This window comes from Colletotrichum scovillei (genome assembly GCF_011075155.1).
Source record: "Colletotrichum scovillei strain TJNH1 chromosome Unknown Contig00001, whole genome shotgun sequence".
NCBI lineage: Eukaryota > Fungi > Ascomycota > Sordariomycetes > Glomerellales > Glomerellaceae > Colletotrichum > Colletotrichum scovillei.
The window spans coordinates 1,184,171-1,196,841 of NW_023336259.1; the positions used below are offsets into that span (position 1 = coordinate 1,184,171).

General features: G+C 52.8%; 1 protein-coding gene across 1 annotated transcript; it reads right to left on the reverse strand.

Moving 5' to 3' along the window:
- Positions 1–4,051: 4,051 nt before the first annotated feature.
- HER10_EVM0005504 (uncharacterized protein) lies at positions 4,052–7,525 on the reverse strand. The gene is made up of 2 exons (XM_035475118.1): positions 5,458–7,525; positions 4,052–5,401 (listed from the first exon to the last, which is right to left on the reverse strand). The coding sequence occupies exons 1-2, from the start codon at positions 6,931–6,933 to the stop codon at positions 4,097–4,099; spliced, it is 2,781 nt and encodes a 926-aa protein (XP_035338356.1). The 5' UTR covers positions 6,934–7,525; the 3' UTR covers positions 4,052–4,096.
- Positions 7,526–12,671: the final 5,146 nt, after the last annotated feature.

A 12,671-nucleotide genomic window follows, 5' to 3' on the forward strand; every position in this document is an offset into this window, starting at 1 on the left:
TGAGGGGATGCCTTTCAGTCGTTCCAAAAATCTAGGTGCAAAGTTCTTCCAGCTGTCCTTGATGACGGCTCGCGGTTGAATGCCACGGTGTAGGCCAATTTTCCTACAGCTTCACCCCTTCTTTGCCTAACGTCGACAAGAACCAAACCTAAGGATTGGCATAGAACTTCTTGTGAGAGCAAAGCGCGAGACCACAGAATCATGCAACTACTTTGAAGGAGTTAGAAGTGAGATTCCCGCGCAATTACCTACCTCTCATGCGCAGGCTGAATATGCAGCACCAAACCATTTGCAATGCCTTACTACACGCATGGCCCTACCATCCACAACTTAACCAGGCTTCCGAGCGCCTTTATATCTGTAGCTTGACCAGTTTCTGCCTTCGGTATTAGGAAAAAAGGCTTTATGTAACACTTCTTGATGTGCTTTGTATGGACCCACAGCCTCGGATCTGAAGCTTTGACTGGTAACTGACGTTTGGCGCCCCGGCATGACACGCATGCTCGAGGTCAAGGGAACGCAAGGTCTGGGCCTTTGACAACTGACTTCGCGCGTCGTGTGTTTGCTGCTCTGGATTGGTTATGACTTCGAATCTTCACAGAGCCTGACAGATGATCGGCTTGGTTTGCAGCTGACAAACAGCGGCTAAGTCTGCTTCAGACGAGAGTCATCAATGCCTCGGCGTCAGGAAGAGATCTTGACCATACGTTCTTATCGTAGGATAGAACTATATCTCTGTCAGTTTTAAAGCTGATTGGATTGATATTTACCTTGCGGATATCAATACCTCTAGGTACATGGCAACATTGTTATCGCCTTTTGCAGCCTCGGCTCTCGGGACGTGCCCGATCAATGCAGCTTCTTCGGACGATGCTCGGTTGGGCGATTACCCAGCCATGTCGAGAGATCGAGCACTGCCTCTGAACACTAGACTAGACAGGGCAAGAAGATGAGAAGAAAGCGAGACAGCAAACATCGTCAACGCAGTTCAAATCTTTCGCGGTGCGGTCCCTGAGACGGCTCCATGTCGGCGCCGGCAGAGTACCGCTCCATGGAGCCGAGCCAAAGCCAAAAGTAATGGCCTCACATTCATCGGAGGCCGATAACATGGCTTTTAGATCAGCCGAAAAAAACGCGGTGTCCGACAATCCACCGCTGCCGCGCTGCTCTGGTAGTCAGCCCAAACGCAAAAGAAGACTCTCGGGCCCGGTATCGTTTTGGTGGACCACGATCCCTTGACAAGAAACCATTAAACAAGCAATGGACCGGGCGAACCGCCAAACTCTTTTTTTTTTTTGGCGTTTACAGATAAACAAAACTAACCCATCGCAGTAAATACTGGGTAAGCAAGCAGCATCTCTTCTAATTGCAAAACATTTCGAACAAGCTTAATTCGACTCGAATAGACATTTCGGCCCCTTGCCCACGTCTCATGCCGAAGTCCCCGCCATCCCGGTGTGAAAAAGGCGGATCTTGGCAATTTCCCGTCAAACTCCCTCTCTATTTAGACAATTACACAAGAAGTCGTCCGATAGCCTAACAGCGAAAGCGAACGAGGCTGGCCTCCCGAAGAATCCGGTGTCGCCTCGTTCCCAGCAACGCTACTCGCCCGCCCATCGGCAAGTTGTGGGCTCTCCGTCAAGCACACCCTTCCGAGAATGGGAACCTGACTTAGTACGTAATCGGAATGTCAAACTCAACTTCTTTCAGAACTTGAGATGACTTTCTGCTTTCCTTCGGTTTGCGCGTCACTCTTTCCAAGGAAAACCACACATACACACACTTGGCAGAAATAAGATTCGAGAAGTAAATCATCGGTTCCCGCTTCCCCCTCCTTCTTCTCTCTATGCTTCTCAAGGACGACCCCTTACCGGAGTGAGTTCCGACTCGGCCACCTCGTCTAGGGGACCTCGGGTCGGATTCCTTAGCAAGCCCGCTCTGACTACTCAAGTCTAGTTTTTCTCAGTACACCCTCATGTCAAAAAGGGACTATCAAAACATTGGGTGTCTGTCATGAGAAGCTTTCGTAACTCTACCAGCAAGGTCAGCCCTCGCCCTGTAGGAATATCGGCCCGTACGGAACGACCTTCCCCTTGCCCTGTCGATCGCGAACACCACATTGAAAAAGCGCTCTCACAAACGTTTCTCGCATTCAAGTCCTCCGTCACAAACGGTATCATCTCATTCTTTATCAATGAGAGGGGCTGAGAGTCTACCCGCCACGACGCTGTGAAACACAGCATGACACCCCCCCCCCCTCGTAGCCTGTCCACTCGAACTCGGAGTATTCTTCGGAAACTCGCATTTGCTGTCGTGAACTGTTACTCTTTGAAATGCTCCCCTCGGTCTCGGGGCAGAAATTTACACGGGCGCTTGTCTCCCTCAAGACTTTGTAGACTCTGACTCTCCATAACATAAGTCCGTTACCCCGTGACGGCGCCTCTGCCCCCCCTCCGTCCGAGTTTCCGCTCGTACTGCATCCAATATCCCACGCCTGCCGCGTAACTTTGGAACCGTATGGGTAGTCATCGCCCGCGGGTTTCGGCCGATTGAGAAGCAAGCTTTTTGGTCATCGAGGCGGTTGTGTCCCCTTTCAGGATGAGTTCCCTGGAAGACCCTTGGCGCTAATGAAGTGGTGTGTACCAGCGGTCACGAGACAACGTAACAAACATCATCCTACATCACCTCTTCTGTTGAACCGCTTACATCCTTCCTGATGCCATGCAACGATGGTTCATGTGTTGTATCGTAGATCTCCCGTTTTCATAATGCGAGAGTATGCCTTGTACTCTTCACCTATAATCGAGCATGGGATGGTATGAAGAGTCGTGGGATGAAGGGTACACCTTGTCGACAACGGGCTTAACAACTCTCAATCCTTCCCGCAACGAAATTCTGCTCATTATCCCTGCATCTAGTCTGCAAGTGGTGTGCCGTGAACGTCTCGCTGGCGTCTTGACTTGACGACACACTCCCGAATTCCGCCGGCGCCGCCAAACATCCAAGAGAAAGAGGGAGAACTTCGCCCTCTCCATGCCGCGGAGTTTTCATCCGATCCTCCTTCCTCACGGCACCCAGTCTGCTGGGTCGTAGAATGAAGGCCCAATCGCTTTCCACTGTGTACGTTGTCTAAACAAGTTTGATGCGCACAGATAATGTCGGCGGTGAACGAGAGCAAGTACGTACTTGCCTACCAAGCAGAGAAGCAACTCTTGCTATTGTCCTTGCTCTACATGTCCGCCTACCCGTCCACCTACCCTCCACCTTCCGCCCTCCACTTCCAACTAAGGTTTGACTTCCCGTCTCGTCGGGAGGGATTTCTAGATCAAGTCCGTCCAAGGAGCACATGAGACACGAGACATGAGATTGCGCGAGTTCATTGGGTGTTCTCACATGCGAGCGACAAATCTTATCGAGCGCATCATAATCACGAGGATACTGTTGCTTGCTTTTCTTAGGTGTGTCGTATGTCTGCTTGTCATATGTCAACATCACATGCCTCCGTCCAATTTAGGAAGAAAGTAGTGTAAATGTCAATGTCTTGTCAACTCATGCGACTTTTCATCTCATCTGTAGCCTTGCGTAATCAAAGACTTCGAAGTCATGCCATTTACGGTAGTTGAACTCATCAAATCGATACACTGGTTCAATTGCATTATGGGAAGATATTGTGTCCAAGTTAAAGCTTGTAATTGTGAAGTGACTAAAGTACATGTCGCTAAGAAGTGAATGCTCTCCATGTCATGACCAGCGGCCTGAGGTATCTAGATAATGGACAAGATCGTATAGAACAGCAAGACAATATACCCAAAAAGAACTCATCATACTGGATCGCCTTTGTACCAGTTTGTTGACGAAGAATGTGCCTCGTCCATCATGTTCATGTGTCCTTCCCCAATGTGCCCGTCATCATAAACCATAAACGCCGATTGGAAAAAAATGCAAAGAGAAGATTGTACAGAGTTAAGGACGGTTATCCGCAAGAGCCATATATCCAAGTGTGTATGAGAGAAACAACATAGCAAGAAAGATAAAAATACTTTTTGTTGAGTTCGAAGGATGTTCAGAGAAAGGACGAGGGACAATGGCCCTCTTTTTACGCGGTGGCCGTGTTGGCGAGGCCGTCCACGTTCCAGTTGTTGTTGAGGGTGATGAGCTTGCGTCTGATACCATCGCCGACGCGGCATGTGACGCCTTCTTCGATGGCCATGATGCCGTAGTTGATCACCTCGGCAGGTTTGTCCAAGCCAAGCGTGGTGCCGTCACGGCGCGTCAGGACGGCGATTCCGTCGCCCCCGCTCCACAGGTAGGAGATGACGGACGGGTCTTCCGGTGTGACCTGGTCGATCGCGACAACATTTCCGCTACCGTGCTGTCCGCCCGCGGCAGCGTTAGAGGCGCCAGCGCCGCTAAGATGCTCGGGGCTTTGGCCCTGGTGCTGAGATGACGGGGACGATGACTGCTGCTGGGCCTGCTGGGCCTTTTGGAAGTTGGGATCAAGGCGTGCGACGCTGTCAGCCCAGAGGATAAGGGTCGCGCGGTAGACACCGGCGGCCCACCAGCAAGGGCGGCGGTCGGCAGGCATGGAGCGCAAGAGACGCAGGACCTGGCCGCAGTGGAAGATGGCCTCCTCGCGGTTGTAGACGCAGCGCTTGTGGCGCAGGCTCAGCTCCCAGTAAGAGCCGTCGAAGCCGTCGCGACGGGCGAGACGCTCAATCTCTGGGAAGTTGGTAACGGCGTTAAGGGAGATGAGGTGGTATAGGACCAGGTTGCAGCGAGTAGTCGTGCAGTTGGGGTTGCTCTTGTAGTACAGCATGGTGAGCTCGTACCACTTCTGGAGAAGTGCTTGAACCTCTTCCAAGCGGAGCATGGTGCTCGACTTGGTCACAGTCCTCGAAGTTGCGCGACGGGTAGAGAGAACATCGGAGAAGCAGGAGAGCATTTGCCTCAGGTGGCAGAGAAGGGACTGGAGGGGGTGGAGGAGAAGGCGAAGCTGTTGAGGAGACAGGCCGGCTTGGCGGCGGGAGAGGTTGTCGTGGAGGAAGTCTTGGAATAGCTCGCATAGGGAGGGAGTGAGGGAAGGGCTAGACAGAAGCTGCGGGTTGACATTCGCGGTGCAACCGTAGAGATTCTGGACATTTGCGAACCACTGCTCCGAGTTGGATGCAAGCCATAGGGCCTCGGGGCTGGGGAGCGGGCATTGTAGGTCGGTGATGGCCAACTGCGGCGGGGTATCATGGAAAAGGCTGAGCTCTTGGTCACACATGACCCAGTTGTATACAAGCCTGTTCTGCATCTCGCGATGCAACCAAGCCCGCCACTGAAGCTCGGTGCTTGTTGTGCTGTTCAACGTGGGGATCATGGATGGTTGAGGCTCCAACATGCCGGCGTGTTTGAGCATCTGCTTTACGTCAGTGGACTTATTCTTAGCATGTTGGAAGGATTGTGGCTGCTTACCGATAAGTACATTCCCCGTTGTCCCATTGAGATGTCCATCAACCACTTGTCACCACTCCAAGCACCTTGGAGGGTGAAGAGAAGTGCACATCTCAAGGCGACAGGATCCGCAGACAGCTCGACATCCTTTTCGATGATATCGAAGAGTGAGATGCGACAGGTTTCCGTCAGACCTGCAGCAAGGTACCGTGCCTCAGCCATCGGCACTGCCGCAGCGCCTTGTGCGATCATCAACAGAAGCAGCAATGTCGACGCCTGGTTATTCAGCAGCATCTCGTTGGGGTCAACGCATCCTGCGACAATGAGGGGGTAGTAGTACTGCAAGCTGCGAACGTAGCTGCGGAGGAAATATTCGAGAATCTTCGTGGGCGGCAAAACAATGAAGTTGAACTCGCTAGGCGTGGCGTATCCAGTCTTGGAGTACCCATTGCTGAGCCCGCTTCGGTGAATGTCAAGCGCTTTCTGGAGGAACGACTGCGTAATGGCCAGCATGCGGTCGCGAGTACGAGATGTGAGAGGAACGACGGAGGCATCGGTAGTGTCCCAATCGACGTTCTCCAGGTACTTCTCGAGCGAGCTCCAGGTGCCATCTTCCTTGGACTTTCTTTCCAGGCATTCCAAGTGCACGATCGCCGTCCTCGGGCATGTGCCCGAATAGATGGGCGGATTGCATCGAGCGAGTGGCCAAGAGTCCTCGGCGGCAATGACAACTTCGAACTCTGGAATCGCCGACTCACTCGGCATACCGAGCGTTTGCTCAGCTGGCTTCATTGTAGTGTCAAAATCAGCTGTGGACATGATGCTGGTACTTCGTGTGTGGATGGACCCTCGCGAAGAGGAGGCAGTCATTGGCTCTGATGCTGAGCTTGAAGACATGTCGCTCAGTTCCGTGAAGCTGGGCATAGACATGTCGGGCCGCGACATCGGGAGCTGACTGGAGTACATGTCGAGCTCCAGAGGATACTCAGGCCAGACCATCATATCTTGGTAGTTGGTGTCGGGCGTGATGAAATCGCTGTTGAGCTGCATGAACTCGTCGAGTCCATCTACCCGGCTGTGTGGTGATGGGAAGTCATCGGAACTGGGATGTGACTGTGCTGGCGAACTCTTCTTCACAGGGCCTTCCATCATGCGAGGGTCCATGGTCGCAATTGGAGACCCGGTGGACATCTTGCCAGGTGAGTCTTGCTTGGGCATGGTAGGATCGAGGTCCATGAATGCAACAGGCTGAGCTGGCTGTGGCGGTTGGGGCACTGTCGGCATCATTTGTTGTTGGAAAGCCGCGCTGGCTTGGGCAGCTCTGACCGCGGCCTTTGATGATCTCCGGGCGAATCTCGCCGCGCAGGGCAGATTCTTCTCTGCACAGCGCGAGCAAGGTACTCTCTTATCACAACCCGTCTTTGCGTTGGCGCAATTTTGGCAAGCGATTGGTGTCCGGCCAGCTACTGTGGGAACACCGCCAGGCAACGGCTCCATGGGGTCCCGCGCCTCATGGTATGTTGAGTGATGTCTTTGCAAAAGGTCTCTGTCATAGGTGTGTCAGTGGATGTCTGTCGATGAGATTCCATGTTGAACTAACCGTCGTGCGAAGGAAAGCTGGCAGGCACTGCAGCGGTGGGGCTTTACGTTGGTGTCTACACCAGAACAGTCAGTGTTTGCTCAGTCTCGACCATTTTCAGCAGAGGAATCAACTTACGGCTTGGGATATGTCTCTCTAGATGTTCCTTTCTGGTGAAGGACTTCCCGCAGTATGCACAGAAGACCATTGTGACGGTATTCTTGAATCGCTCTGGAGCGATCGAGTTTGATATGAGGTGACTAGACAGGAGCTATCATCAAGCTGCAAGTGAATGATGCGATGTCTTGGCCAGACTGTGTCGTTGTGGTGGTAGTCGAGTTCGATGTGGTTGAATTGGTTAAGCACACGATGCTATGTACTTAATGATGTATACGAGGTAGAGACAATCAAGTAAATTTAGAATTGTGTATCGAATTTGAAGAGGTGGAAGGAGAGGCTTCGAATTGGGAGGGGTTGCCGTGTAATAAGAAGGGGACCGACGGAATGGTCCAAGGCGTAGGGTTCGATAAGGCAATGACGCTGCGGATTATAGTTCTGGACGAACTTGCGTCTACGAATTTGGTAATAGCGATGAAGAAGATGAACGAGTTGTAGTAAGAGAGAAGAGTTCCTCCAGGATCGGTACAAAGTAGGCGGAAAGGGTGGACGGTTTTGAAATATATCACGGAAGCAAAGTCGAGGAGTGAAAGGAATAATGTATGGACCAGGGCCGGGCGCAATGGACAAGGGTTGCATGGGACCCGTCAGCTCGGCGAATACGGAAGCGGTCTGGGCATGGCATCAGCTTCTTCCCAGCAGAGTGGGAATAGCTTGGATGGATAGGGTTGGTAATAGTGTGTGGGTGACGGGCGATGGGATCTTGGGAGGCCGAGGCGGTGCCTGCTTCAGGACGAAAAGCAGACTGAGCACGCACAGTCGTTTAACGCAAGACAATGGAGCACATGGAGATGTGCAGCATGGATCCTTGAGCGAGGGTACAAGGCTACTTGGTGGCCCGGCACTGGCTCTGGATGTTTGGTATCAAGCACTCCACTGGGACTTATGAGGGGAGGGAGGAAACGGCGCCGATGTGTGTTCAGCCACCGTGGAATCGGTCTTGGAAGTAGAGCATAGCAAGAGATAGTAATGATTGGAGTGGATACCTACCACAAGTCGATGAGGTCTGTGGCCGGCGCACACAACACTCTTTGGGTCAGCCTGGGCATACCATGGACATGAATGACCATGGTGATGAGGTGGATAAAGGCACGCAAGGCACCAGGTTGCATAACAGGATACAGTAGTGCGTGCTATGGGATCAAGAGGGATCTGTGGTATGCGTATGTGTGTACTTCTGCTTGAAGCAGACCACGGCTTTTCGTATTGCGTAGGTACATTGGAGCCATACACTAGCCAGGTCCAACAACAAAACGGCCAAGACCGGCGGGGGAACGGTGCGAGGTACCTGAGTAGTGCGTTCGTACTGATTAACCCAGTTGAGTAAGCTTTATGTTTGACAGGGGCCGCGGCGCCGTGGCGGCGGCGACGGGGGAGAGAGAAAGGACGGCCATGGGGGTCTTGGTGGAGGAGGGAGGGAGCGTTCGGCGAGCCGGTGAGGATACGGCGTACAAATTCGTGAGGATGAGAGTGGGAGTACCTAGACTAGGAGAGGGAGGGGGGTGGGAGATCAAACAGAAACGCCAGGGCACAGACAAGAAATGGGATGATCCCGAAGGAGTAGTCGGGGAGGTGGGATACCTTGCGAGTAAACCCAGTTGTGGATGGACTAAACAGAATGATAGACAACAAGTAACAAGAGTTGACAAGGTGGAAGAGAAGATGACAACAACCGAGTAAGCATGAACGTTCTCAGGCTGGTTAGAGAAAGCGAAAGAGAACGAGACAAGAGATGAAGATGAGAGACAATGTCAGAGAAGGTTAACTGAAGCGTGTGGGTGGGTGGAGAGACAATCTTTGCTGGCCGAACGAGTACGAAAAAGCAAGGTTAAAGGGAGCCAAGAAATGTCTACAGAGGTCATCGACACTTGGGCCACAACATCCAACTGATTTGCTAGGGAACACCTTGGAGTAGTCGCTGTGAGAGACAGCCATGCCAGAGCCATGTCAACCATGGTGGACTTGAACGCTGCTGGCTAGACCCGGCCGAGGCATGGATTTTTGAACATGTAGGTTGGCCGGGATATCTCTGAAAGCTGCGGGTTGCCGGGTTTCAAGGCACGGGGCAGATCGACCAGGACTGAGTGGCCATTGGCGCGTGCCATCTGTTTCTGCCTCGACACTCGACAGGCCTGTGCCAACTGGCATGACAATCGGATCCCAGGCAAAGGCAAATTAGGTGGGAGACATGTCGTCACGGTTCGTGTGGGAGGCTGGGCTGAGCCTGTGTGTCTCCCTCAGTCCCATCCATCATGTATATGTGTGTATGTGAGTGTGTGGGATGGCCTGCCTTACCTTACCTCAGTTCCACCCGCGGGAATGGCGCCGCTGTTTCCTAAAATGGATATTTGACAGCACTAAACAAAGGGGGGGTTTTGTAAATACATGGCCCTGCCGTTGGAGCCGAGGGGTGGTCTGCGCTGCTTAGCCGCATCATGCTGCTTCTGAGGCTGCGCAAAGGCAGTATCAGACGCTGGCGCAGACGCTGGCGCAGAGTCCAGCATCAGACTCTCTCTCAAGCATTGCAGCGGCGGCAGCAGCAGCATCATCATCTGCGGCAAGAACTGAAGCCAAGAAAGACTGCAGGACGGTGCTGGTCTCAAGGTGAGTAGACCAAGCCGCGCGCGGGAGCCTTGGTGCGGCGATAGATACGTAAGTCAATGTGCTTGGACAGATTATTGTCGGAGAAAAGCCACGACAAGGTTATAGAGCTGTCAGAATCGATAGCCAACAGATCTGTATGCAAAAAAAGGCATTGGACGAGTTACCACTGGCTGCGAAGCGAGAGACTGGCGTCGATAACTCGGGTTGGACCAGATGGTTCAGCAGATGTCGCTGTCATTGATGACAAGCGTTGCACATCGTAATTCGACGTGAACTTGGTGAAGAATAGAAGTTGAAGTTGACGGACATAGTAGGATATTCAAGGGGGCCGTATTTGCGCCAAGGAAACGAATCGATTTCGGGCGACGATGGCTGCGCTAATACTGCAAGGTTCGGTGATGTTATCAACGGTGAACGATCAACCTGCGGGTTGACGACGATCCTTCATTTGTGGTGCAGATAGTACGGGAGACGGGACAAGCCATGAGAACGGGAGGAAACGCTAGGGTCGCACCTAAGGCAGGGAAAGGTCCGCGGCGAAGAAGGATAAGCAAGGGGGATGGGGGGAGATGAGTGAGATGGTGTGTGTCGTTACGGCCGCGCCGAAGGGTGTGAGATGAGATGAAGTCGACAGAGATGGATCATGGTGGGTGGAAGAGCGGGATTGGTGAGAGGGATTGGAGAAGGGCAATGGAGTTGAAGATGGAAAGCAGAGACACAGAACAATGGGTGTGGGAAGTTGAAGGAGGAGGGTCTAGCGGTACGTATCCGCCCTCTCCCGAAAGCCGGGCCGTCCTGATCTGTCGTGCTTGCCAAGGTACGTATCTATCGAGCTAAAAGTGGAGAATGGAGGGGTCCCCTTTTACATCTGCAACTTACTCAGCCACGAGCTGACATAATACACATCGGCTCAAGCCTGAAGGTGGGGCTACCTCCCATTTTGGAGAGATGGAAGGAGAAGAAGAGATCCGTGCACATTTGTGGGAATTATGATCACCCACCTACACGACGACTTCAACCAACAACAAGCAGCAGCAACAACAACAACAACAAATCATCCGCGAGTCAAAGCATCAGAATTGTGCATTGCCGTGTCTCCTGGTCTTAGCCTCCTCCTTGCTTATCCAAGACTCGCCTGGAGCCATCTCATCCATGTTCGACACCATCACGACAGCCAGCTAAAAGTAAGCTTCCTCCATCTCACCTTATCTCGGAAAGAGATATGCTAGAGACCCAGATCAGAACCCACCCAGACATCAAGATAGCCATCATCACAAGCTGGAAAAAAGGAAACCGGGGGGTCATTCGTGCCACGAGCTGCACAAACCGCACAAAACCTTCGTAGTCTTTCAGGAATGCTCCATCGATATTTCAATGCAGGCGCAAGGCGTATCAACACACACAGTCAGATCAGATCTAGGACAGCCTCCCCGGCCCCTCCACACACACAACACGCGGCACGCCTTACCAGATTGCCTCGAGTCGTGCCCACTCATATCTCCACCCTTACAGTGTCCAGTCTTCTTCGACTCTTTCTATTTCATCTTGGACTTCCAAAGATCCTTCGAGAGGCTCAACTCCCTGCCAGGCAACCGAGTTCCAATCCTTTGATCGTGGCTCCCTACAACCGCTCGCTTGGCGGTGGGTAGGACAAAGGATCCCCGATGGCGTTGCCTCGTGGTCCCATACTCAAATGTGTGCTTAGCGCAGCTTGAATCCACAGACGCCACTTCGACGGCAGCGGCTTCGAGAAACATTTCCACAGACCAGCCCTGGCTGTGCGCATCTAATCAGCGAGAGTCGTGTTTCTGCACCCGAATAGGTATGGAACAATGATAACAACAATCATCAGACGCTGCAGACCTGCTTTGCCATCTGCAGCCCGATAGCCTAGACAAGAGAGACCCAATGTCGCAGCACAGGTCACCAGCATCTAAGAAGCAACTCGCAAGAGTCCTCTATTCGGTCTACTTGCGCCTTTAACATTGGCCCAACTCTGAGTTATTCCAGAATCTAGAGTCTAGTCAAAGTCTACATGTCACCACTCCAGGAATAAGAAATGCCATGTCGGACGCAAAACCTCGACGAGCATGTAAAGAAAGCGGCGACAGCTATCCGCCGCCACCACCCGCTAAAAATAAGCTCCTCGCGATGGGATTGGATATTCCTGTCCTCACTAGCGCGCTCCTATCTCGCTCCCGACTGCTATGCGGCTACAAGTTCTGGCGCACATGAGTCCTCGCAGGGGCATTATGGGATAATTCCCAACTTTGCGTTTTTTGCCAGCTCGAGCTAGAGTTGGTCAGGCAAATGTCTTTTGCTCTCGTTCCCGAGTTATTTGCGAACGACAGACGATTGATCCGAGACCGAATGTCTGGACCCCTATTCTGGCATCATCCACCCGTATCACCATCCGTACCACGATCCATAGTCCACCCACCGCACGCGAAGATGGATGTCGTATCCACTGATCCGCCCAGGGGTGGGCACGATTGGGGTTACCAGGGTCGCTGGTCGCCCTACCACTGTACACCTGTAGGCAAGGTTCTTCCATGTCGGTCTCGGCGCCTCTTGACAAGATACGTCTCCCCCGCCTTGGACCGAGCGGGCGAATCATGGAGCCCTTCACAGGCATCTTCCTGGGACGAGGAGTTATTCTCCGACCATGTCGCTCCACAGCTCAAGCAGCTCACGGGCTCACGACGGCTGCCTCACCTTCTTCTTCGCGCTGTTCCAAGAGAAGCGCTTGCACCATGACGCCAGAGCCTACCGCCGCTTGGACGGTCGTCTAATGAAAATGAGGAACCAGGCACACCAGGGAGCACCCTCAGAACAGCAGGTTGACGGTCGAAACGGTGACTCGGCAATTTCGTAT